Source organism: Rosa chinensis, chromosome 7, assembly GCF_002994745.2.
Source record: "Rosa chinensis cultivar Old Blush chromosome 7, RchiOBHm-V2, whole genome shotgun sequence".
In the NCBI taxonomy this organism is placed as follows: domain Eukaryota; kingdom Viridiplantae; phylum Streptophyta; class Magnoliopsida; order Rosales; family Rosaceae; genus Rosa; species Rosa chinensis.
In genome coordinates this window covers 2,256,164-2,281,728 of record NC_037094.1, presented here as the reverse complement: position 1 = coordinate 2,281,728, position 25,565 = coordinate 2,256,164, and the positions used below count along the sequence as shown (strand labels likewise).

The 25,565-nt window shown below is 39.0% G+C and overlaps 4 protein-coding genes across 6 annotated transcripts; 3 read left to right on the top strand and 1 right to left on the bottom strand.

Moving 5' to 3' along the window:
* The first annotated feature begins 640 nt into the window (after positions 1 to 640).
* LOC112175330 lies at positions 641 to 8,818 on the top strand. 2 transcript variants are annotated; one of them, XM_040510721.1, is made up of 15 exons: positions 641 to 3,594; positions 3,706 to 3,834; positions 3,916 to 4,107; positions 4,197 to 4,246; positions 4,379 to 4,694; positions 4,889 to 5,027; positions 5,107 to 5,319; positions 5,790 to 5,885; positions 6,345 to 6,541; positions 6,656 to 6,871; positions 6,993 to 7,265; positions 7,391 to 7,535; positions 7,622 to 7,755; positions 7,943 to 8,029; positions 8,113 to 8,818. In XM_040510721.1, exons 1-15 carry the CDS (start codon positions 931 to 933, stop codon positions 8,197 to 8,199), a joined length of 4,938 nt encoding a protein of 1,645 aa, XP_040366655.1. In that variant the 5' UTR covers positions 641 to 930; the 3' UTR covers positions 8,200 to 8,818. The 2 variants fall into 2 exon arrangements, with proteins under 2 accessions (XP_040366655.1, XP_024168770.1); XM_024313002.2 differs by having other exon boundaries at positions 642 to 3,594; positions 4,883 to 5,027.
* A 1,817-nt stretch (positions 8,819 to 10,635) lies between these two features.
* Positions 10,636 to 11,691, top strand: LOC112176440 (LOB domain-containing protein 27). The gene is made up of 2 exons (XM_024314362.2): positions 10,636 to 11,480; positions 11,563 to 11,691. Exons 1-2 carry the CDS (start codon positions 10,636 to 10,638, stop codon positions 11,678 to 11,680), a joined length of 963 nt encoding a protein of 320 aa, XP_024170130.2. The 3' UTR covers positions 11,681 to 11,691.
* Positions 11,692 to 11,883: 192 nt separating this feature from the next.
* Positions 11,884 to 19,130, bottom strand: LOC112176439 (zinc finger protein BRUTUS-like At1g74770). 2 transcript variants are annotated; one of them, XM_024314360.2, is made up of 12 exons: positions 18,538 to 19,129; positions 17,641 to 17,859; positions 17,271 to 17,465; positions 16,831 to 17,153; positions 16,498 to 16,729; positions 14,594 to 16,302; positions 13,579 to 13,788; positions 13,366 to 13,503; positions 12,634 to 12,868; positions 12,487 to 12,546; positions 12,317 to 12,388; positions 11,884 to 12,230 (listed from the first exon to the last, which is right to left on the bottom strand). In XM_024314360.2, exons 1-12 carry the CDS (start codon positions 18,811 to 18,813, stop codon positions 12,129 to 12,131), a joined length of 3,771 nt encoding a protein of 1,256 aa, XP_024170128.1. In that variant the 5' UTR covers positions 18,814 to 19,129; the 3' UTR covers positions 11,884 to 12,128. The 2 variants fall into 2 exon arrangements, with proteins under 2 accessions (XP_024170128.1, XP_024170129.1); XM_024314361.2 differs by lacking the exon at positions 13,579 to 13,788 and having other exon boundaries at positions 18,538 to 19,130.
* Positions 19,131 to 22,612: 3,482 nt separating this feature from the next.
* Positions 22,613 to 25,334, top strand: LOC112180673 (protein NUCLEAR FUSION DEFECTIVE 4). Its single transcript, XM_024319235.2, has 2 exons — positions 22,613 to 23,613; positions 24,108 to 25,334. The coding sequence occupies exons 1-2, from the start codon at positions 23,158 to 23,160 to the stop codon at positions 25,215 to 25,217; spliced, it is 1,566 nt and encodes a 521-aa protein (XP_024175003.1). The 5' UTR covers positions 22,613 to 23,157; the 3' UTR covers positions 25,218 to 25,334.
* The last annotated feature ends 231 nt before the right edge of the window (positions 25,335 to 25,565 follow it).

Sequence of the window (25,565 nt, the reverse complement as noted above, 5' to 3'; positions counted from 1 at the left end):
CCATTGATGTAAAGGTTGACTGTTATAGGTTCGCTTAGGCCAATGAAATTAGGGGGATAAGTAGGCTTTATTGCGTGTGTCGCTTGTGTGCACGAAGAACTCACGTCATTGCCGATCAAAAAATAAAAATTACATAGTGAATGATAGATTTGACGACAAGAAATTAAGTTTAGCGAAAAGACTACGGAGCTCGATGACTGCTCATATCCCCTTGTAAAGTACAAACACACTCCCATCCTAAAACACCACAAGGAAGAAATTAACAATTACAAAGCTTGTTTGCCGTTGGCGGCGACAGTTAGGTTTAAATGAGGTGTTCTCATCATTTAGTTTCGAAACTGAAACTTTGCTTTACCAAATTGGCATCTTTAACATTTAATATTTAAAAAGAAAGACAAACAATTAAAATGACGAGGTGTTAGCAAGTATAGAATGCGAATCAAAATAACGAGTAAAAGATTTGTCTCCACTTTGCCTGAATATAAAGATACGTAACAATCATAAAACTATCCAGATTTTCTATAAATAAAAAAATAAAATAAAAAAGGAAAAAAAAATCAGAGAGATTGCCTTACCCTACTACACTCTCTCCTCAGTCCTCACACAAAAAATAAAAGAAAAATGGACCTAAATCCGAATCCCAGCCCAGATTTGATGTAAATTACCTTAATCTCTCCCTTTTCTTAATCCCGTTCCATGGGCACTACTCCTAGTAGTAGGTAGTGTCTCTCTCTGCATTTCTCTCTCGTCTCGATCACACCGCCGATCTTGTGAAATTCCATTTCTACCCTCATCTGCTTCTTCCTCTTCTTCTCCAGTAAGTACTCTCTCTCTCTTTCTCACTCTATAGATACAGATACATACAGAGAGAGATATATACATATAAGGATAAACATATATGCGTGTGAGTTGGATTTGTATAGAAGAGTAATGGGGAATAAGAAGCGAAACGCTGCTCCGCGTTCCAAACAGTCGCCGGCGGCGGTTGCGCCGATTGTCGATGGCGGAGACGCCGTCGTTTTGGCCCAGCCCGATTCTGCTCCCCTCACTCTCGCCGACGCCGAGTCCAATAGCCCTAACAGCAACAACCACAACAACAACAACCTGCTAGTCCCGAGCAACAACAAGATCGAATCCTCGCCGTCGATCGAATCGGGCGGTGGTAAGGTGTTTGATTCGGAGGCTTGCGCCGCCGCGAAGCTCGAATGCGAGAGGGCGCTGACGGCGCTCCGGCGCGGGAACCACACGAAGGCGCTGAGGCTGATGAAGGAGTCGTGCCAGCGGCACGAGAATTCGGCTCACTCGGGGCTGATTCACCGAGTTCAGGGCACTGTGTGCGTCAAGGTGGCGTCGATTATCGACGACCCGAACGCGAAGCAGCGGCATTTGAGGAACGCGGCGGAGTCGGCGCGGCGGGCGGTGGAGCTCTCGCCGAACTCGATCGAGTTCGCGCATTTCTACGCCAATTTGCTCTACGAGGCGGCCAACGACGGCAAGGAGTATGATGAAGTGGTGGCGGAGTGCGAGAGGGCTCTGGCGATTGAGAGGCCGGTTGATCCTGCGAGGGAGAGCTTGCAGGAGGAGAGCCAGCAGAAGCTGCCGACGGCGGAGGCTCGAATTGGCCACGTGCAGAATGAGCTCAGGCAGCTGATTCAGAAGTCTCATATTGCCTCAATTTCGACGTGGATGAAGAATTTGGGGAATGGAGAAGAGAAGTTTAGGTTAATTCCAATTCGGAGGGTGACAGAGGACCCTATGGAGGTGAGGCTGGTGCAAACTAGGCGGCCGAATGAGATTAAGAAGGCAACTAAGACGCCGGAAGAGAGGAGAAAGGAGATTGAAGTAAGGGTTGCGGCTGCCAGGCTGTTGCAGCAGAAGTCTGAGGTGCCTCAGTTGAGCAATGAGGGTGAGAAGAGTGACAGGGGAGTGGATTCGTCGTCGGGTTCTGGTCAGAGAGGTGGTGAGCGAAGAAAGTATGGGGGGTTGAGGAAAAACGGGTCATCATCGGAGAGGAAGGATTGTGTTAGGTCGTATTGGAAATCGATGAGTGTTGATATGAAGAAAGAGTTACTTAGGATTAGAGTTAGTGATCTTAAGGCCAAGTTTAGCTCGTCCAAGGATGGTTTGGCGAATGAGGTTTTATCAGAAGCACTGGCGTTTGCAGAGAGTAGTAGAAGTTGGAACTACTGGGTTTGTTGTAGATGCAGTGAGAAATTCGTGGATTCTGAATCACATATTCACCATGTTGTGAATGAACATATGGGAAACCTTATGCCAAAAATGCAGTCAGTTTTACCTCCAAATGTTGACAATGAATGGATTGAGATGATTCTTACTTGTTCTTGGAAACCGCTGGATGTCTCTGCTGCTATTAGAATGCTGACAGATCAAAGAAAATGCAAAGACTCTGAGTTTGTTGATGAGTTCTACTCTGGGAATCATAACAAAGAGTATGAGGATTGTTTCAAAGATGCGTGGGATGAATCGCCTGAGAAGGAAATTCTTGAAGATGGCCCTAGTGATTTAACTGTTGATCGCAATAACCATGAGAAGGTTGCTCACGTTGAGTCTACAGAATGTGATGAGGACAATGGGTCTATTGCTTATTCTTCTCTAGCAGGTGGTTGGCCGATATCTGGTGACTGTGAACGTATGAAGCTTCTTGAAAGAATTCATGCCTTATTTGAGGTTCTTATCAGGCATAAATATCTTGCTGCAACTCATCTTAACAGGGTGATACAATTTACAATTGATCAGCTACAGAAGTCTGGTTCTGAGCTTCTTAACCATGGTGTGGAGCAAACACCTATGTGCATTTGCTTCCTGGAAGCTACAGAGCTTAGGAAAATCCTCAAATTCTTGCAGGATCTGTCCCATGCTTGTGGTTTAGGTAGATATTCTGAGAAAAGTAGCAGTGCTATGGATGATGGAAATAACACAAATCAGGGTGTAGAGATCAAAGAGAGGATTGTTCTCAGCAGTGATGCATCCTGCCTCCTTTTGGACACTTCTGATTCTACATTTAGTGCTGGGTATGAAACCCCTATTGATGGAACTGGGCTTCTTCCTGATTCCGATGCTCTGCTGTCCTGGATATTTGCAGGCCCATGTAGTGCTGAACAGTTGACATCCTGGATGCAAACAAAAGAAGAGAAAACACAACAAGGGATGGAAATTCTCCAGATGCTTGAAAAGGAATTTTACCACCTGCAGAGTCTTTGTGAGAGAAAATGTGAGCATTTAAACTATGAAGAAGCATTACAGGCAGTTGAAGATCTCTGTGTTGAAGAAGGGAAAAAGAGGAAAAATGCCACGGAATTTTCCAATCGAAGCTACGAGTCTGTGCTAAGGAAGAGGAAAGAAGAGCTTGAGAGAGAGAATGATATGATGTTCCTTCCAAGTAGGATTGAGTTAGATGCCATATCAAACGTTTTAAGTTATGTTAACCAGTCTGGGTATGAGGAAACTTATGATGGTGTGACTTCTCAGTTATGTGACTTGGAATTCGGGGAAGATGATGATCGGAGAGCCAAGGATTATGTGCATAGTGTAGAATTTGCAATCCAGAGACAGAGAGAACAATTATATGTAGAGGTCAGTTCAGGGTTTCATTTTAACTGAAATGATCATCATTGTGATTTTACCTCTTCTGTTTTTTTGTTGTTGTTTTTTCTTTATTTAAATTATTTTTTGCTTCTCATGCAGCTAAGCAAAATCGATGCACGGATTATGCGAAATGTTACTGGGATGCAGCAATTGGAAGTTAAGCTCGAACCCGTCTCCGCCCATGATTATCGGTCAATAGTCTTGCCTTTACTGAAGTCCTACCTTCGGGTATGTATTAAAGAAGATGAATTTTTTGAACTGGTTATTTTCTTTCTGAACTTAGCATAATGCATTCTCGTGTCACTGTAGGCACATTTGGAGGAGCTGGCTGAAAAAGATGCCACCGAAAAGTCGGATGCTGCAAGAGAGGCATTTTTGGCAGAACTTGCACTTGATTCTAAGAAAGGTGTCAAAGGAGGAAATGATAATTTGAGACACACACAGGAGAAAGCGAAAGACAAGAAGAAGAATAAGGAGTATAGGAAAGCAAAAGATACAAAGGTTTCAATTGTGTCTCTCTGGTTGTCTTTTTCTTGGTGGAGGTCAATATGTATCCTGATATTTAACATTTATTCCCCGTACTTTTGCAGGGTACTGGTGTTTCAGATGAGCACATGCATCATGATGAGTCTGCGGAGCAGTATGTCTTCTTGTTTCCATTGTGCATATGTATCAATTTATTACTAGTCTCATAAGTGGCTATCAATTGATTATGATTGCTTATAATGGGTATACTCTGTTTGATGTATATTTGATGTGCCTCCTATTGCAGTTCCTCTCCAGTCGCATGTTATGGTGACCCTCCAGATTCTGAGATTGTTGTTTCTGTAAATGGTGATGACTTGAAGCAACAGGAAGAGGAATCTAGACGGAGAATCGAACTTGAGGAAGAGGAAAGAAAGCTTGAAGAAACTTTGGAGTATCAGAGACAAATTGAGAAGGAAGCTAAGCAGAAGCACCTTGCTGAGCAAAGTAAGAAATTTACTCTACCGCATCCAGAGAAGGTGGCAGAGAAACTGCACGATGTTAACTTGGAGCCTTATGCCAATGATCAAGATATGCACGAGCCACTTAAGCCGTATGTGCAGGTTAGTGTTGTTACGCTATGCCCTACCTGTTTCTGTTTACTTGTCTTGATCTACCACTCAATAATTGGTACATGGAACTGAATACTGAAGATCGAATACTGAAGATCATTTGCATGGGAGGAATTTCATCCTGTCAAATGTAGAGGAACTTAGAAAAGTAGAAAACTTAATGAAAATTTACTTTTCAGGAGCAGTTGGGACAGAAGACTGGATCCCCTAACAATCTAGAAGGCGTGCCTATTAACATGGAAAATGGTTCTCCAGCATCAGTAAAAGCTTCCTCTGTTTCTGGTCCTCAAATGATTAATGGTGCACAAGATAAAGTTCACCCAGGTTGGTGTTAGGATTCCTTGGATGAGGGTGGCGTAATGTGATAATGAAAAATGTATTCATTGCTCATCTTCTTGAACAGGATTACCTAATGGAGGAATTCTTGAGGATGGTTATCTGCCTTCTGATCGACGGCCAGGAAGGAAAAATAGAAGGCAGAGGAGTTCCACCAAAGTGCCTGACGGAAAGAGTCGAACCTTGTTATCTGAAAGGGAAAATATTGAAGTTGGGAGGCCAAATGTTGAGGGTCAAAGTAAACAAATTCGATCCAATGACAATCTCCTTGCAGATAGCAGTAAGTTCACTCACCCACCATGAGTTCGTCTGCAATTTTGACCTTTGAGCGTATTGTTCTTGTGATATAAATGGAGCTTGTGAGGGGTTTATTGTTTAGCTCTGATATTATTCCAGCTGCTTGAGTGTGTTTGACATGATTTTAGTGTTTGGTAAAGTCATTTTGGCTGTATGGTGAACCATGCCAACATTAGTTGCCCTGTCACTTTTTTGCTTGTTGACAGATAGCAAAAAGATTTATGTTTGACAAGTTCCTTGGAAGGCTTAGTTTTTTTATTTATTTCATCAGTTTGATAATTTAGCATTAAAATTGATCCTCTTTGTAATTGTATGTTCCTGCTGTTCTGCAAATATGATAAATACAACATCTATCTTTGTAGGCATTTGCTCATGTGCATTAATTTTTGGCATTTGGAATAATTATGGGCATGGGATTTGTTAATTGAAAACTGGTGAATCCTGTTTTGGCAGACAAGGGAACACGGGAATTGAGACAGCAACATGCAGAGGAAGATGATGAAGAAAGGTTCCAGGCTGACCTTAAAAAGGCCGTACGCCAAAGCCTAGGTAAAATGATCTATTTATATGTGAAATTTTCGATGTTCTGTTACTCAATATTCACATTTGTTAACCACCGGTCACTTTAGTTAGTGGGGTACCTTTATCTTAATGGAGGGAAGTGCTGCATTCAAAGAGATGCAGTATGATTCTAATGAAATATGATTAGCAAATATTTTGGCCATGTTAAGACAAATATTACCCAAGTTTTCTAACTCTGACAATCATTGACCATGTGAATCAATAGTTTGATCTACATAATCTGGTCAGTGTTAATGTAGTCTCACCTAGACATTAGGAGACTGATAAAAAAGTAAGCTTTATCTTGCCAAATTGTATTGCTAGTTTGCTACCATCTGTCTTACCAATGCATCTTCCCAGCTTTTGCGGTTTTGAGAACTTGGTGTCTCCAGCTTTTAATAGCAGTGTCTGCAACTGCCTAACCTTTCTATCCATGCTATTTATCAGATACATTCCAAGAACAGCAGAAATTGCCCTTAGTTTCAAGTTTGAGGACACCCAAAAGGATTTCGGCAGATTTTGATAAAGGCGGTGTTTTACATAATGACATCAGAGTTGAAAATGCAAGTGATATCGATGTCCTGGGTACTGGGTTAAAGAATGAAGTTGGTGAATACAACTGCTTTCTGAATGTTATCATACAGGTGCTTGTGATACAAAGTTATCTGATGGATTTATTATTTTGATTTGTTTATTATTGTGGTCATTTCCTGATCATCTTCTCCATCCCGAACATTTCTTTTTCTGTATCTTCTCAGTCCTTGTGGCATATTAGACTGTTTCGAGATGAGTTCCTGCAAAGATCAACATCAGAACATGCTCACGTAGGGGATCCATGTGTGGTCTGTGCATTGTATGAAATATTTACTGCCTTGAGTAATGCAGCTACAGATATGAGAAGAGAAGCTGTTGCGCCTACGTCTTTGAGAATAGCTTTAAGCAACCTGTATCCAGAAAGTAACTTCTTCCAGGAGGTACATTATTCCCTGCCACTAATGTAACCTTTACGTAACTATAAAATCATCCTATTAGCTCATGAATCATAAATTTATCTCCATTTTCGGAGTTGTGACTAAGATAATAGCAACTATGCAGGCTCAGATGAATGATGCTTCTGAAGTTTTGGGAGTGATATTTGACTGTCTTCACCGGTCATTTACTCGTGGTTCGAGTGTTTCTGATACTGAATCTGTGGAAAGTAGTTGCCTGGGGTCTTGGGATTGTTCAAACAATGCTTGTATTGTGCACTCCATGTTTGGAATGAACATTTTTGAACGAATGAATTGCCAGTGTGGTTTGGAGTCCAGACATCTCAAATACACTTCTTTCTTTCATAATATAAATGCCAGTGCTCTCCGAACTGTGAAGGTATTGTTTTGTGAAGAACATTCTGATTATTTATTTTCTGATGGTTGCAATTGCTGTTTAAGCTACTTGATGTTTTTGGTATCTTAACTAATTTTCTTTGCCTTCTCTCTTATTATTCTTGCTAGGATACGTATGCAGAAAGCTCCTTTGACAAGCTTTTAAATCATGAGAAGAATCATCAGTTGGCCTGTGATTCCGAGGCTGGCGGCTGTGGGAAGCTCAACTATATCCATCACATTCTTTCAACTCCACCACATGTTTTCACAACAGGTGACTTGAGAAAATGCTTATTTGTTTGTAAAGAGGAAACTGGCTTCCATCAATACCCATAATTATGTTAATATTTTCTCTTGCAGTTATGGGTTGGCAAAATACGTGTGAGAGTGCTGATGATATAAAAACAACACTGGCAGCTCTAAATACTAAGATAGATATCAGTGTCCTTTACCGTGGACTGGATCCAAAGAGTACACATAACTTGGTTTCTGTGGTATGTATATTTAGATAAGCCTTGATCATGTTTCATTTGCAGCTTTTGTTTCATATTTTTCTTAGGTTTGTAAATTATAGTGTGGTTGAAGGTTGACAAGGAGGCTTACCTTCTCCAAATACTTGGATTTATCGGTCTCTATGAAAACGTGTATCTATTTGGAACTGACGTATCATTTCACTCTTAGGTTTGCTACTACGGGCAACATTACCATTGCTTTGCCTATAGTCATGAGCGTGAATGCTGGGTTATGTATGATGATAATACTGTCAAGGTAAACTCACATTCTTTTGTAAATCAAGCTTCCTTTGCGTTCTTTCCCTTTGGTCCTTTGTTACAATTTGTGACTTAATATAGGTGATTGGTGGGTGGGCTGATGTTCTTACCATGTGCGAAAGAGGGCATTTGCAACCGCAAGTTCTTTTCTTTGAAGCTGTAAACTAGACTTTCTCTGGAACGTGATTTAGCATCAGAAAGAGAGCATTGATGTTGTATGTGTATTCACTCTCTGTCTGTGGTGAGGAAGCACTGATTTCCTCTGTATCCTGCCGCCCGCTAAAAGTTTGCAACGTCAGTTACAGTGGAAGTCCAGAGTTCTGATGTAGAATTAACAGAATGATATAATGAAGAAAATTTTTTGAGCAACTGGTCCTCATGGGAGAAACCGTGTATCTAAAGCATGTCAGCATTCATCAGACAATCGAGGAATCGGAAAGTGTTATCATCATGTGGTATGTTTTCCTCCAATAACCTCAGCATTATCAGGTGACTGCCCGAGATTTTCCTTTTAAGGTGGATTTGGTTGATGAGTAGCTGTCTGGCTATATGCGGATTTAAGGAGCATGTAACAGTAAAGGGGGAGTATAGGTTGTTGAAATTGAAATCGAAATCTTTGCCGGACGTTTTCTATTTTTTATTTTCCATATTCCCCCCCCCCCCCCCCCCCCCAAATTTTGAAAATGGGTTTTGTATAGATCACAGTAGGTCTTTTGGGTACTCAAAACAGTAAATTTATTGCTTCATTTTGACGCTATGGGTTAAAATGAAGATTTATTTGCTCGTATCTTGTCGGTGATTTATTGGTACTATTATTGTGTTTGTGTTTTGAGGTACTCAATGCCAGATTATGTGCTTCAAAAGCCTCCAATGAAAAAGTAAAATGGGGAGGAAGATACACTTTATCGATGCCGTAAAAGCCTCCATAGGAAAGTAAAATAAAAGAGAGTTTTTATTGGGATCTCCAAATCTACTCACTTGATCTCACTATGTTATGAATTATTAAATGACGTATATAACCTACTATAAAATGACTATTAGGGACAATAATTATACTCAAAAAATGGTTATATTTATTTTCTCTAGACTTTCCAATTCAATAATATTATATGCATTCTTTATTATTTTCCCTATCTATTTTCATTTTCCAATTTCACTACGTACTCATTAAAGCATTCATATATATATATATATATATATATATATATATTAAGAAAATAAAACTCATAAAATGTATGATATGCATATTGAACGCATATTAGTCAGGAAGAACAAAATAAATTGTATTATGCCCTAAATCTATATCTATCTATTATATTTGTAAAAAGAAGAAGAAAAAAAAAAGCTAGCAAATAAAAAAAAATAAAAAAAATATTTAAATAATTAATCATGAGGTACAGAAAATAGAGAAACATTAAGAAAAAATTATTAATCTTTTTTTTTTGAACAGCTAAAAAAGAAAAAGTAAATAAAAAAATCACATAATAGTTCATGTTATTTTATTTTTATCAATTTTTAAAACTCAATACCTTGTGTTTGATTTTTTTTTTATTGGATAAGAGATTTATGTTATCTGATTAAGGAATGGAGTTGTAATTAAGATTTATAGAGTAATTAAATCATTGAAATGACTAATTTTTTTAATTATAAAGATCTTAGTTTGTTTGTAAATTAATTATATGAGTGAGGTTATTTGAGGAACTTTAGTGAGGTTTAATGAGTAAATTTAGTATTTGAAAATTTAATAGGAGGTGTAAAAAACATAGAGGTTAAGTGAGTAAATTTGGAGGTTCCAATAGAAAAACTCAAATAAAAAGGGACAGTAATTTGCCTGTCTAGAAAGATAAAAGACCTAAAATTAATTTTGTTTATTTGATTGATTGTTTGTTCCCTTGTCATATCCAATTGAATTGATTATAGCTAATTTTTAATTAATTCATCAATTTCTTCATTATTTCCCTTGTCTTATCCACAGTCATGTTAAACTCTCCGCCATTCAATCATTTACAATTTTTTTTTAATATACAATAAAGTACAAAGAAATATCACTAAATCAATAACTAATTGGTGGAAATGAATTTCCCACATGTGACAAAAAACTGTCACCTAAAAATATACGGCAAAGACAAGTCAGTGTGAAGTAGCTACGACCATAACCAAAAAAAGGTGGCCCAAATTTTTCGGACTCCCTCAAAGTCCTACATTTGTCCCGAACGGTCTCTCTCTAACAACACACTTGAAAATACAGAAACCATCCGCCGTCTATTTCGCTCTTCTCTCCAATCTCTTCCTTTTTACTTAGTCTCTCTTCTCTACTTCCAGCAAATCCGCACATTACCAGACCTTTTCAGATCCCCAAAAACCAAAACCAAAACCAAAGCCAAAACCACAACCATGTTGCTTCTCATACCCACATTCTTCTTCACCATCACCATCTTCCTCACATCCTTCTTCTTCCTCATTCTTCTTCTCCATCATTACCGCCACCTTTGCAATATTCATCTCTCCAACTCATTTCTAAGCTTTCGATGGCTACATTTGCCACATTGGTTTGAACCACCACCGCAACGAAGCCGACGACACTTAATTGGTTCAGACAACATAATGACCCTTAAGGGTGCCACCAGCCAGGCCTGTGCTGCATGCAAATACCAAAGAAGAAAGTGCACGCCAGAGTGCCCTTTAGCTCCTTATTTCCCTCCAGACCAACCAAAAATGTTTCAAAATGCACACAAGCTTTTTGGGGTCTGCAACATCTTGAAGATACTTAAAAGTGTCGACCCTTGTCTCAAGTTTGAGGCCATGAAGTCCATCATCTACCAAGCCAACATTCGAGACAAGTTTCCGGTCTACGGCTGTTGGGAGGTTATCTGGCAATTACAGTACCAGATTATGGTTGCAGAGCAGGAGCTTCAAAATGTTCATAAACAGCTTGCATTGTACAGACAACATCACTACCAGCAGCAGCAGCAGATTTCAGCTATGCCAGATTATGTGACCTCACAATTAGAATTGGGCATGGCACCACCAAATAATAATAATAATACCACCTCACTTTTACATCATAGTACTCCACAATCTTATGATAACAATAATACTGCCATACCTCATGCTTTGCCTGTAACACAACAACAACAACAGCAGCAGCAGCAGCCGCCTTACTCTCATCGAAGCGACAATGCTTACACTTCTGCTTATGACATTGACTCCAAGGAGAATATTGCCGGGGAGAATGTTTTGTGGGCGCAAAATCCTTTTACTAACAATAACAGCAGTATCAATGAGAACAACGATAATGCAGAGACAGTTCAATCCCAGTTCGGAGTTTCGCAGACACTAGCTATTGAATCAGAAGATGTTCAAGATTACGATGAACTGCACCCATTTTTCGATACCATAGATGATAGACAGTCATACATTGATTCCAAAGAGGCTTATGATTCAAGCAGGTACATTCGATTGTCACAAAATGATGAGTTGATGACCATGTAAGAATGTGATTCGAGCTTAACTTTTTCATTCATCGTGCAGTTCGGAAGAATCTTTTAAGGGCACAACACAATTATCGATGGATCATGCGGCGGAGAACACATTGAAGAGTGCTGCAGCATGCTTCAGTCTTACCAGTGTCAAGTTATCAGTAAGCTAGAAAAAAAAAAACCATTTTGGCTGTGTTATTTTTCTACTGTTTATTTATAGTTTTCCATCGTAAGTTGTTTCATAAGGGAATATTCAACAATTTTGTTTTACTCATTTATGAATAAAAAAATGCACAATTCTGAGCTTCTTCTTCAGTTTCCCTCGTAGAAATTTTTATTTGACAATTGAGTTCATAAATAGCATACTCTGTAGTTCTGTTAAGTACTGATAGAGGCCAAGGATTTAGATTAGAAGAATGTTTCCCCCCAGGAGAACTGGTGTATTTCAGCTTCAAAAATGGGGGAACTTTATATCATTCACAGACAGCAACCATTCCTAAACAGATTTAGAATGCTTCTGACAAAATCCCAAGTGGTGAAATGCAAACTGTAATTCAAGCTCTATACATGGAACATAGCTACGTGGAAATACTTGTCCAGACACACTATGGAATTGAGTCATAGAAGCCTGGTATTGTATGAACCACAAGAGGAGCACTTGTGGTAAAGCCAATGAAAGGGAGCAGTTCCTTTCTTCTCACAGTCATTGCATAGTATGGCCTGCAATTCCATTAACACTCGATGAACACCAATGTCTGGAAGCATTGGAAGCTAATGAGTACGGCAAGTAAAAGAGGGTAACAAACCTGAGTTCGGCCAGAATACTCATCTGGAAGCTTCTCTCCAGCCAAATATGCATCATACATTCTAAATAACATCTGCAAGACAAGCATACAGTTCAAGAGTCTTAATACATATGAAGAAAGTGAATGAATTTAATTTTCAATTGGTAGACTTCACAAGTTTGGTAACTGACCTGCATGTCCCCAAGTGACTTGCCGCAGATTGGGCAGGTATAATTAGTAAAGGTGTAGGCCTAGAAGCAGCATCAGAAGTACGAGTAAAGCTTTCTGAATATTTGCAGATATATATGGAGAAAGCAAGAACTATGCAAGGAAAGTACCTGAAAACATGTTGAGTGCATTGAATGACCACATGGAAGGGCTTTTACTGGAGAGTTGCTCGTGAAGATGTCCTCATGGCAAATAGGGCAATTATCCATAAAGCTTTTCTCTCTGCATGTATGCTTGAAGAGAGAACAGGACATGCAAGCATTACAAGTCATGCAATGGAAATAGTCAATACCCAACCCCTTTCCAACTCGGCACAAGTTACAGTATGGGCAATGGTAGATCATCCTGGTAAACAGCTTCTTCATTAGAAACATAAGAAATCTCAAACCATTGACTCGAATATAACATAACCAGTTGGCATGGAAACAGAGAGTTAAATTTACCCTAGATCAATACCAGCCATCATAAAAAAAAAAATAGGGGTAGAAAGAGAACACCATTCTAGTAACTATAGAATTTTATGTACATAAAGTCCAGTAGTAGTTAATTTCTTACAGTCTACTAGTGGCATTGTGGTGACTAGACCACAGATTGCCTGAATAATGAGGTAATGAGATTATTCAAACATGTAGTACTGAACATTATTCAAACATGTAGTACTGAACAAATTATTCAAATGGATGCCAAGAGAGTTAAGGGTAGTGCAAATTCCCCCTCCTTAGTTACTAGCTACTCACAGTTTGTCAGGGTCATAAATTGTTTCATTACAAAAGTAAGTAGTATAGTTTCGCATTATGATCAAATCTAGCAATAATATAGTCAGTCAAATCAGGATAAGTCACCTTTCATCATCAAAAATTTTGCAGATTTTGCAAAAATATCTTGCCATAGATAAATCACTGCAGGATGCAGTTGAGCATGTGGGCCCGATTGGCTGAATTTTCAAGCAGTTCATGCACATCATCTTTGTTACAGATCTCCTGCATATGCATCCCATAATGAGAAAAGAAGCGAGAATAGGAAACATTAACATTTATATTCAGAGTGTTGAATACCTATCTATAGTGTGATCGGCCATCTCATCATGGCAGCGTATGCAAGTGTAGATCTGGTTGCAACATGGAGCAACAAGCTTACAGTTCCTCTTATAGTGTTTACAACCAAATTTTAGCCCAAAAGGGTCCTGATAGGATGGATGCTGACCAGGGAATTCTTTCCCATTACTTGCAACAGTTAATTGAGAGTGTTGTCTGACTCTCCAATGGCTGAAGAGTGTAAATATGAAAACTTGTCATGTCTTCCCACAGGAAGAGTCTATGTCCAACTTTATCAGCATGGAGATGTAGCAGAAAGATAGGCATGTGAGAAATTAAGAAAGAAAACTTAAAAAAGGAAATCAGCACTGTGATGCAAATTGGGGAAAGTATCAAGGGATCATTATCAACTTATTCATATCCAGCCAGCGTCTCCTCCCTCACATGTATATTCATATTTTAATACATGTCTTAAGGTTTCTGTTGGAAATGATCTAACTTGACTCTTTTGGTCATATAAGCCACAACCACTTCTAAAGTTGATCTATAACCTAGTTTAGTCAAGGGAAGCAGTCTGAATTGGTCTCGTAATCTGGTCATTAGGATCATCAATGAACCCACCATAGATCTTTTTCCAACAGGGTTGATCTGCATGTACTTTTTTTAAATGATTTGCTAATAGCTTAAGCTTTTAGGATCAACAGTAACTTAACTAAGTATCAGTGTGTTCTCTATTTTGTTCGATGTCTTGGTGATCCCTGTTTCTCGTATGGTTTGTACAGCATATGTGTGTGTGTGTCTGGTCTGTGTTATCTTAAATGGATAAACATTATTGAGCAATAGACCATGTTTTGATACTTGATGCTATGCTTAAATTACTATGACATATACCAAGGTATTATTGCTTGCTACTCTTACAATAGATAGTATGATTGGAATAATAAACAAATTTTTTCCTAAACAGGGGAGCAAAAAGATTAAAGGAAAGAAAGCTTTGAAAAGAAAAAAATATAGAATAAACATTTTTATGACCAACCTCGATAGCAGGCTCTGCATCATATATGGTTTCTTCTGAGGATCCAAGGAAGAGTCACGGGAGATTTTACTTATTGCAGTCAACAGATCCTCTTGACTTAGTGTCAGCAGGCACTCACAATAAGCCGTTTTCTGACTTGCTTGAAAAAGTTGTCCTGGATCATTGATTTGATCTATGGCATTTTCAATGTCTTCATACTTCATCTTCTTACCTTCTGCAAGACTTCCAGCTTCTGTAGAGTTGTAATTACATTGGTGATTATCAGCATCCCTCAGCTTATGATTCACCTCACTGATTTGTAATGGCTTAGTATTAGTATCAGGGGAATCTTTTTCGGGAAAGTCGATGTTTCTGTTGAAGATACTTCTTTCTTGTTCATCCAGTCCACACAAGTACGTAGAGACAACGTCCAAGGGATCTACAGTCTTTGAAGGAGGAAGACTTGACTCCTGCACCACCTTGCCTGCATCATACCCCTCCCACCATTCTTTCAACCACTCATCAAACATTGTGTTTCTTGTGACCTGGCGCCATATAGATATCATGGCATGCTGTTCTTCTGGTGTCAAAGATTCCATCAGCCAGGGTATCATATCTTGTAATATTTTCGCTTCTGTTCTACCAAGTATGCACCCCACAATCCTTTCTTGCTCTTCAATGGAGAAGCATTCTCTAAACAAGGGCCAAAGTTCAACTTCTTCACGATGAATATGGTCAGTCAGTAATTTGCTCATAGATTTGCAAATACCATGAAGCCTCATGCACAACTGATAGTGCTTTGGCGACATCTGGTCCATTGTGTTTGAATCAACCATAGAAACTGAAAAATGCAATTTAGACATCTCATCTAGAATGAAGGATATTTTTTGGAAGAGTTCAACCTCTAGTTTGTGGTCCAGTGTGTAAGACTGGCTAATGTTTTGACATTTTCCCTTTGCCTCCAAGGCTGGAAAGGCAACCTCGTCCTCTGCTTCACTATGTATTTGATGTAAGAACTGTATGAGACTAAAGCGCCGGCAAAAATTTGTAAGGGAAGCTGCATTTTCAGCCAACTCAGCTGAACCAAGGACAAGGTAATCCAAATCCTTCCTGAGAGCCTTGTGGAAGAAAAATATGAGATCTATTGGTTTTGGTTCATGGAGACCGTAACCACTCAAATTTTCTCCACTAAGACTTTCAGAAATATGATAAGATGTTTTCATTCCAGAGAAGTATACTTGGAGATTGATTCCTCTTGAGTTTGTCATCTCAGAATACTTAGAAGAGTCGGGGGCAAAAGATGAAGAGTATGGCATAGAGTTCTTTCCCTTGTTTGAAGAAATTAGTTCCATTACCCCAGTGTTTGATTTCCCTTGATGTTGCATATTGGAGCTTACAGATGAACACGCACTGGCATGTAATTGGTTGCATAAGAAAGTGCATCTGCTCTTGAATATTTGCTGCAAGTCCTCTCGGAAATTTTCAATTGAGGTTTTACCTGAATGGCCAATACGGAACCACTCATGTAACAGGGATACAAAAGATTCATTGACTACGAAATCTCGCTGCTTCATGCTGCTAAGAATTGACCTGGACTCATCCTCAGATAAGCAAGCTGAAAACCAAGTAGTCACACACTTCAGCAACCCAAGTGGCATAATATGAAGGCTGACATACACAAGTTGCTGTTGCATTTCATGGCTACAGTTCTTCCTTATAATGGGAAATACCTGAGAAAAGTTGGTCAGTGTTAATTTGGATTCAATAAGGCAACATTTTCTTAACCATAATTTGGTAATACCTTGCCCCAACAAAAGGGACTTCTGTAAGTTTTCTTAACAAACTAAATCATAGTTATCTCTAAATGCCATAAATTAAGAAATCCTAGAAAGTTGGGAATATTCACCCTTCCTTGATTTATTTACCTCTGTTTCGTGGACAGCAAAATGTTTGCGGACTAACACCACAAGACACTCAAATTCCCGGCAAAGCTTTTCAACAAATTTGCCCAAAGGTGTTCCATTTTCAAGGCTATGGTATAGTAAATTCTGCAAACTTTCCAGAAGCCTTTCATTGGGAAATTTCTCAATAGAAGGGTACGGACAGCCATTGACAAGTTCACTTAACACAGGGTGAACTAACTTCTCCAACGCATTGCTGTAGGTCAGAAAGTGTTCAGTGAAGAATCAATTGAAAAAATAAAAACATAAAAAATAAAAACATAAGCAAATAATGGCCTTAGCAACCGCATTGACTACCTGTAGAAAGTAAGGACATCAGCAAGAAACTTTAGCTGGACAACTATTGAATCAATATCTAGAAAATTGGCTGAGCTTCTCAATTGATAAAGCTCTCCCATAATTTTTTCTAGATCTTTCCTTATGGCACCATGCCAAAGATGAAGCCCATCAACAGGACTGTATCCAGTATCAGTTTGGATGCTGTCTTTCTTCATGCAACTCCAATTTTCTTTAAAGAACCTCTTAGGGGAATGAGACTTGAGTAACTTTTTCATATCTGCAGATTCATCATCACCAGTGTGTCGAGCCTGGCCCTTGTTAGCAAGCCACGAGCTTACTACCTAGCAAATATTTAAGCTATCATTACCAAGGGATTGATTGAGCATTAGACTAAGAACTTGGGTTACAAAAAATTAGGGTACAATTTATTAGGGTAAGAACTTGAGTTAAGAATGTACCTCTTGGAGATATTTTTCATCAGGTACAATTTCTTTTATGCAATGTATGACTTCCTCTTTTTCATCAGTTTGAAGAGAGGAGATCATCCATGGTAGAAGATCCTCTAGCAGCACTAAAGGTATACTACACATGAACTGCCACACAAGTGAAGCCTGCTCCATCACAGAGAATTGCTGCAGGAGCAAAGGAAAAACCTGGAGCCCATGCACATCATTAGTAACGCATGGAGCACAATGCATAGATGTATGACATGAAATTCTAAACAGTATAACTAAGAAACTATAGGAACCGAATAATGTCAAAAATATTTGAATGTGGTCAAATAAACTCGTTTTAATACTGCAAACCACAAGGAAGTGAAAGGCTTACCTGTTCTTCTTCTTTTACCATATGCTGGCAAATGAATGCCTGGAGCGTCCCGATGCAGAACACAAGTTCCTGAAATTCCTTTGAAATATCTTTACTTTCCTCTAACAATACATCCAAACGACTAAAAATAGATTCAAAAAGACCATCTATACTCCTATGCTCCAACGAATATGTACAAGCTATGTTTTTTGTTCGTCCATCTAGCGCTCGAAAAATAACCTGCCAAGAAAGTATACAATCACTCTTAAAAACCATAGATAATACAAAGCAGTGCAAAATTTGCCTTCAATCATCCATTGAAATGTAAAAGCAATAAATTTTTACTTCTTACCGTTAACTAATTAAAATTACAGTGGTAAATTGAAGCACGTTTTCCAAATTACAACAGATATTATTGCGTAATTAGTCGATTAATTATACATTCTCCAAATTTCAAACAAAATTAGAAATTCTTGGCAAATTTCAAAGCTTTTTGAACCTACTCATCCTCTGAAGAGCAGTGATACTCATACACAACTTACAGTCATCTAGATTTTACTAAGTTTTACTTGTAACAGTCAACAAATTAAAATTACAGTCGTAAATTGAACCAAGTTTTCCAAACTACAACAGAAATTATTGCTTAATTAGTCGACTAAATATATATTTTCCAAATTTCATACAAAATTAGAAATTCTTGGCTAATTTCCAAGCTTTCTGAACCTACCTCATCCTCTGCTGAGTGATACTTAGAAGCAACTTTACAGTGATCTAAATTTTACTAATTTTTACTACTTACAGTCAACAAACTAAAATTACAGTCGTAAATTGAAGCAAGTTTTCCAAATTACAACAGAAATTATTGCTTAATTAGTCGATTAATTCTACATTTTCCAAATTTCACACGAAGCTTTTTACCTCATCCTCAGCAGAGCAGTGATACTTATACGCGAGCTTGAGGAACTCAAACCGTCGCAGAACGTCGAGAACAAAGCCGCGGCCTCTGAATCCACCGTCCAAGGCCGCCTCGGTGACGTGGCGGAGATCGGCGAGCTCGGCTCGCATCGCCTTATGGAAACAAACCAGCAACAGAATCGGCGTCTGAGAGAGCCGGACTCGCTGCGACTCGGAGGAAGAAGAAGAAGAAGACGAAGAACACTCCGGCCGGGTGGTGTCGTGACGGTCGCCGCCCATCCAAAGCGAGACGACGACGTCGTTTAAGCACCATAAAGGTGGAGAAGAAGGAGGAGGAGAAGAGGTGTGGCATTGCGAGGGTCAATGGAATTTAACGCCTCTGGTTTTGAAGCTCCCTCTCTCTCTCTCTCTCTCTCTCTCTAGGCTTTGTTCGCCCTTACCCACCTCGATCTCCTATTTTTTTAATCCCTAAAATCCCATTTCTTTATTCCCTGTCAGTGTCCGTCTCCGCAGACCGGCGAAAGCGACGTCGTACTGAACGGCCAGCCCCTGCCAGCTCTTTACGTAGCAGCATCCCGCACGCGCCCCCGGCACCACCGTGGAACCCACCCTACCCAAATCTACCCGCTAATAAGGCCCGATGTAACTGTTCTCAAGTTTTAATTAATGAAATTATTAAATATCTCCGTTAAGTCTGAACTCGTGATGTCAGACCCATGAAATAGCATTATGAATAATAACACGAACCTCTACTAATTCTAGCTAAGGTTTTTTTTTTTTTTGATAAGAAAATAAACATATTTGATGTGGAAGTGACTTAAATTTGTAAGTGCATCTGTCAAAGAATTTGCCTATTGAGTCGAACAATCTAGCTAGGTGTTAGATATTACAATCAATGTTCAATAATCTCTAAGGTGGTGAGATTATTTCATTAACATAATCAATTACGAGTTTAGTGTCTCACTCTGTATGCATATTTTGATACCCACTACGGCGTGTAGTTAACAAGTTGTCACAAAGTGCTTGAGCTTCAGAAATCTCTCTAATTCTTTTTTAGAGGCAACAACTTAGGAACTACCATTGCAATCTCATATTACAAAACTCTCTATTATAAAATTATTCGACATTGATCCATCAAAGATGATCTTATAGGTATTAACATGTTTGAAGATTACCACATGATAGTGGCTGTATATTTAGGATTAGAACCTCCCTGGGTTGGTGCTAACAAGGATTGTCATACAACTATAGTACTAAGAGTAAGTTCACCCGTTGGGTCACCATGTTACCTACTATTCATTACTTTTTAGTGTTAATTTCACTCTCTCGGTCACGAGCACAGTGTATTTCGTGTCTTGGGTCATCATCGTGACATGTAAAGTGACCTGGTGACCCATGTCACCATGAAAACTGTGCTAGTGACCCAAATAGTAAAAATTAACATTAAAAAACAGTAAATAATGAGTGACCTAGTGATCTAACAGGTGAACTTGCTCTAAATGTACTGTACAAGCAGCTGAGGCACATGAAACCACGCGATCTTTTTTTGCTTACGTGTCCGTACAAACGGCGAAAGGGCACGGCCTGATGACCTTTGGGGTTTTTCCCGCCAATTAAATAATCGTGATTTGGTTTTGATTATTTTAATAGGGGCCATGCAAAAGCGTTGGGATTAGCAGGGCGGGCTCGTTCACGCCGTTCCTGATTTTGTTTTGGTTTAGTCTTTGATCGAAATTGTTTAGTGGGCTTAAAACGGTGCGTTTCCTGGGGAGGCTTGTCCTCACGTGGGGCAGGTCAACGGTCGGAGATATTGAGGTTTGTTTGTCGGCATGTGTACGTGCGTCGAGGCTTGAGGCGCGTGGTCGCCATGTGTCCGCACGTTCCCGCCCTCAGCTTTTCGCGCCACGTTTCAAGCTAGGTTTGTAACTTTCTTCTTTTAGGAAAAGTTAAATTCTTCTTTATCTTTTTCAAAAAGTAAAATATCAAACCATGGAAGACTGGGGAAAAGCACCAATAAGTGGCAATGATCATTTTGCATTTGGATACAACTCAGGCTCGACATATTTATATAACTAACATGCAAAAGTGTTTTCACCCTTCGATCTCATCTCATCTCACTTTTGTGATGGAAGAAATGAATGACGTTTAGAATAAATCATTTCAAGCTTCACATGGGATTATAATGTTTAGGGGTAAATTGGACGGTCGCTTTTGTTTTTGGTTTACAATGGGTGGCACTCGTTGTGGAGATTGGTGTTCTCTTCCGATTGTTGGATCAAACGTCTTTCTTCTTCTAACTATGTGTGGTGGGATTGTGGGAGTACTCTTTTTAGTGGCGTTGGTTTATTTGCTGCTAGTGTTCGGTCTCTGTTAGTAACATAAGGATAAGAGATATCTCTTTGACCAATATGAGTCCAAGTTTGATCATTGTTTGGTTTGGTTTCATAAGAGCATCTTCAGTGGTGGAGATGTCAAATGAAATGTGTCAAATTTAATTTGAAGGTTAATGTGACAATTTTATTTTTGCTAAACTTCCTCTCTAATGAATCAAGTAATAAGATTTTTTTTAAAAAAATATTTTATTTACAGACAATTACCATTATATTTCTTTCCTTATTATTATTATTTTTTATTTTTTTTAACAAGAACAAACAATTGAGGCCCTGATACTTGTAACGAACAGATGCCTAGATTTCAAGAACACAACAAGAACATATCCAAGCAGCCCAAGCAATGGAACAATAAGCCCAGATTACAACACTACAAACAAAAACTAGCCATTTATTTGATTCACTTTCTCCGAATCAAGCTTCTCCCAGCACCGCAATCCACCACCGTGGTACACTACTATGGCCTGAGTGGTCAGGCCTTGATCTAATTGGATTTGCTTCAATCTAATTCATCAGTTTTTTTTTTTAACTCCTATTCTCTTTCTCTCTTTTTGAATGAAAATGGAATATGAAGGTTTGCCGTGAATGGTTTTGGTTTGGGTAGGAAGAAAGAGAGAGATAAGAGAAGGATCCAAGGTATTAAAAGTGAAAAGAAACAAACTGACAAATTTGATAAAGAGATTTGGAATGCCAAATTCACATAGGATTTGATAGATTTGTTAGAGTGCTTTCCTCTTTCATTTCTTGATGTTGAGCCTCGGATTCAAATTTGCTCACCACCAATACCTTGGTGGTGATACCACCACTCAATATAAAACTGTCATGTGTTATGCAACATAATAATAATAATTAATCATGATGTTGATCCAAGACTTCCGGGAGATAGAACTTTAGTAGAAAAATAAGAGTCGTTACTTCTCTTTGGAAGTTGACTTCTTAATATGAGAGGAAATTATAAAAGACCGGAGAAAGAAAAAGATTGAAACAATGAAACTATTTTCAATTGAATTGTTTAATTGAATGAACTGTTCCTGTTTATATACAGAAGGAGTATCCAAAAATAGAAAACTAAAATAAGAAGATGAATGTAAACCGTTACTAATCAGTGGTTTATAAAATCTCTTAACTAATTATAGTTAAGTTTGATTATAACTACTTCCGTAGTTATAACTTAATTGATTATGGTTAATCTGTTGTTTAACCATAATTGTATAATTGTTAAGTTTAATTTTAAACTTAAACAAATATAAGTTTACGAGATCCTCCTGGATCAAATGTTTTATTAAAAAAAAATATTTTAAGTATTAAATGAATTCTATATGATTTGGTAAGTTTTAATAGGATGGTGATATCACCACCAAATAAAAGTGGTGAACAAATTTGATTCCTTGAGCCTCCACCCTCCCATTTGACGGAAGGTTGGATATGCTCCAATTGGTGTTCAAGTTTCATGGGCCAATAGTTAGCTGGCCACCCATTGACAACTCAGGGTGCCCAAAACTCTTGGATCTCTGGTCTTCAATTTAAATTGGGCCTATCTGGGGTCTAATGGGCCTTGATTTTTCAGGATTTTGGGTCTAGGATCTTAGCTTAAATTCTAGCAAAACAAATTCCGAGTTCAACAGGCCCAAACTATGAAACATGATCTGACTTGTACCTGCCCCTCATGTCACCCCCAAACCTACCCCCGAGTACCCGGGGCTGTCCTAACCAACTTCTGATGGTGTGTTGCTATGCCTCTGGCTCTTATTACGGTCAGATTAAAAGCAAACACAGGGATTATTGCAAAACTGATCCATTTTTTCAGTTTTAGTTTTTGATTTCTCGGGGCAAAATTGGGATATGTGCCTCCAGTCTTATCCTACAGCAGTCGTGCATATCCTCCTTCATAAAAAAACAGAGCCTTGTGAACAGTCTTCTTGATCAGAAAGCTTCGCGTTCCAACCATCGATTATTTTCCAGAGCTCTGTTCATTGGTAGGTAGGGTCTTTATAATGGTAGGTACTCTCGATATTATTTTTTAGAGCTATGATCATTGGTAGGTCAATCTTACACGACTGGGTTAGTCCACAAACATAGGAAGCTTTGGCCTCTGTTTGGACAGCGGACACGACTCACCCAATTACGGTTTCGATCCATTTCTGATAAATAATATTTCTAAACTGGTTTCCATCCACTTCCATTATTCAACACACCAACCTCGCACCAATAAAGAAACGAGTGAGTAACGTAGATGACGATGAGCATGACCCGGTGGACGGCGACGGCGGCCAGCATATGGATCCAGTGCTTCGGCGGTGCATCCTACACCTTCAGCATCTACTCCTCCGCGCTCAAGTCCTCCCAAGGCTACGACCAATCAACGCTCGACACCGTGTCCGTCTTCAAGGACATAGGCGCCAACGCTGGCATCCTCTCCGGACTCCTCTACTCCGCCGTGGCGCTCAACCGCCGCGCCTGTTTCGGGGGGCCTTGGTTGGTACATGTGGCGGGGGCAATCCAGTGCTTCGCCGGGTACTTCTTCATCTACGCCGCCGTGTCCGGGTTGGTCGAGCGGCCGCCGGTGGCGGTTGTTTGCTTGTTCATGTTCTTGGGGGCTCATTCTCAAACGTTCTTTAATACGTCTAATGTCGTCACTGGCGTACAGAATTTCTCTGACTATGGTGGGACCATTGTTGGTCTTATGAAGGTATATGACTGTTTTCGTCACGCATCTTCTTTCCTCTTATTATGAAAATGAACCCTCATGCTAGTTAGTTTAGTCTATTTTCATATGAATCCTGTACTTTTAAATTCTTTGCGTAATGCTCCTGAGGTTTATAGCCAAGTTTTATAACCCTAGTTCTGAAATCTATGCTCAAATGTGTGAACAACTATTTCAAAATAGATTTTGAAGTTGTTATTGATTTCCTTGGTTTTTCTAGACGGCAAAGATTTATATTCAATCATAGTAATCTAACAGTGTAATTTTAAAGATATAGGAGATGACAAGTGAAATAATATTTAGATCATATTGAGTATGTATCATAATCTTCATTCGTTATGTGCGAGTCTAAAAAAAAAAATACAAATCGGTACGATCTTCTTAATTATTCAAACCTTACTGAGGATCTTGGCATCTTGCTAATCATCTTGGTGTAATAAGAATGAGATTCATTTACTATCATGTGTTTTCTTGGCCAGGGATTTATGGGTCTTAGTGGAGCAATACTGGTCCAATTCTATGACACACTATGCAAAGGCAACCCCAGCAACTTCCTCTTATTGCTGGCCTTGTTGCCAACACTGGTCTCCATTTTGTTCATGCCCTTTGTGAGAATCTATGGAGCTTGTAGAGCTGAAATTGACAAGAAGTACTTAAATTACTTCTCTGCTTTTGCTCTGCTCATTGCTGCTTATCTCATGGTCACAATCATACTGAGAAACATCTTCACTTTTCCATTGTGGGCTAGTGTCTTCACATTCACATTACTTCTTCTGATTCTACTCGCCTCGCCCATTGGAATTGCAATCAAAGCTCAATTCATGGAGTTAAAGAGACAGCGAGAAACGAGTACTTCTGCTGCTAGTTATGCTTTACTTGGGAAAGAGGCCTCTAGAGAATATGATCATGAAGATATGAATCTTGTGAGTGCTATGAGCTCTGTTAATTTCTGGTTTTTGTTTATTGCAATGCTTTGTGGAATGGGTACTGGCTTGGCCACCATAAACAACATGAGCCAATTAGGCCAGTCACTTGGTTACACAACTGTAGAGATAAACACCTTTGTTTCTCTATGGAGTATATGGAACTTTCTAGGCAGGTTTGGAGCTGGGTATGTCTCAGATTTTTTGCTGCACACAAGAGGATGGGCAAGGCCATTGTTAATAGCTCTCACTCAAGCAACAATGGCTGCTGGGCACCTTGTAATTTCATCTGGGTTTTCTGGAAATCTATATGTGGGTTCAGTCATTGTAGGCATCTGTTATGGTTCACAGTGGTCACTAATGCCCACCATTAGTTCTGAGATATTTGGTGTTACACATTTTGGTACCATTTTCAACACAATTGCCATAGCCAGCCCTCTTGGGTCTTACATTTTCTCAGTGTGGGTGATTGGGTACATTTATGACAAACAAGCTTCTCGACAACATGAGTCCTCCTGCAGTGGCACTCACTGCTTCATGTTGTCTTTTCTGATCATGGCCTCTGTTGCCTTGTTTGGGTCTCTTGTTTCTCTTGCACTGTTCTTCAAAACCAAGAGCTTCTATGACTCCATTGTGTTAAATAGATTGCGGCATTTTCCAAACTAGCGAGTGAAAAAGATGAAAACTTTGTGTACTTGTAATTTTCAACTTTTCATCATGTGAAGTGTGAACTCGTAACAAATTATATTTATTTCCGGAAAATAAAAAGATAATTTTCTGCCATATCTTTTATAGAACCGATTTAAGGGGTGTATTGTATATGAAATTAGTGGAACTTTTAAAGAAATCTATGGAATTTAAAAATCTGGGTGTATTCAATATAGACTTGTAATAGTCCATAAAAGTCTTGAGGTATTCAATTATGATTTTTAAAGACTTCATGAATTCCACCAAAATCTAGGGGTATTCAATTAGAACTTTTAAAAATGAATAAAAGTACAGAGGTATTCAAAA

Excerpts from the sequence above, each read along its gene's own strand:
- LOC112176440 (XM_024314362.2), top strand. The coding sequence starts at position 10,636 with ATGACCCTTAAGGGTGCCACCAGCCAGGCCTGTGCTGCATGCAAATAC. Across the intron at positions 11,481-11,562 it reads GAGGCTTATGATTCAAGCAG|TTCGGAAGAATCTTTTAAGG; the intron begins GTACATTCGATT and ends TTCATCGTGCAG.
- LOC112175330 (XM_024313002.2), top strand. The coding sequence starts at position 931 with ATGGGGAATAAGAAGCGAAACGCTGCTCCGCGTTCCAAACAGTCGCCG. Across the intron at positions 5,320-5,789 it reads CAATCTCCTTGCAGATAGCA|ACAAGGGAACACGGGAATTG; the intron begins GTAAGTTCACTC and ends CTGTTTTGGCAG. Across the intron at positions 5,886-6,344 it reads GGCCGTACGCCAAAGCCTAG|ATACATTCCAAGAACAGCAG; the intron begins GTAAAATGATCT and ends GCTATTTATCAG.
- LOC112176439 (XM_024314360.2), bottom strand. The coding sequence starts at position 18,813 with ATGGGCGGCGACCGTCACGACACCACCCGGCCGGAGTGTTCTTCGTCT. Across the intron at positions 13,789-14,593 it reads ATGCAGAGCCTGCTATCGAG|CCATTGGAGAGTCAGACAAC; the intron begins GTTGGTCATAAA and ends TACACTCTTCAG. Across the intron at positions 12,231-12,316 it reads AGTATTCTGGCCGAACTCAG|GCCATACTATGCAATGACTG; the intron begins GTTTGTTACCCT and ends ATGGAATTGCAG.
- LOC112180673 (XM_024319235.2), top strand. The coding sequence starts at position 23,158 with ATGACGATGAGCATGACCCGGTGGACGGCGACGGCGGCCAGCATATGG. Across the intron at positions 23,614-24,107 it reads CCATTGTTGGTCTTATGAAG|GGATTTATGGGTCTTAGTGG; the intron begins GTATATGACTGT and ends TTTCTTGGCCAG.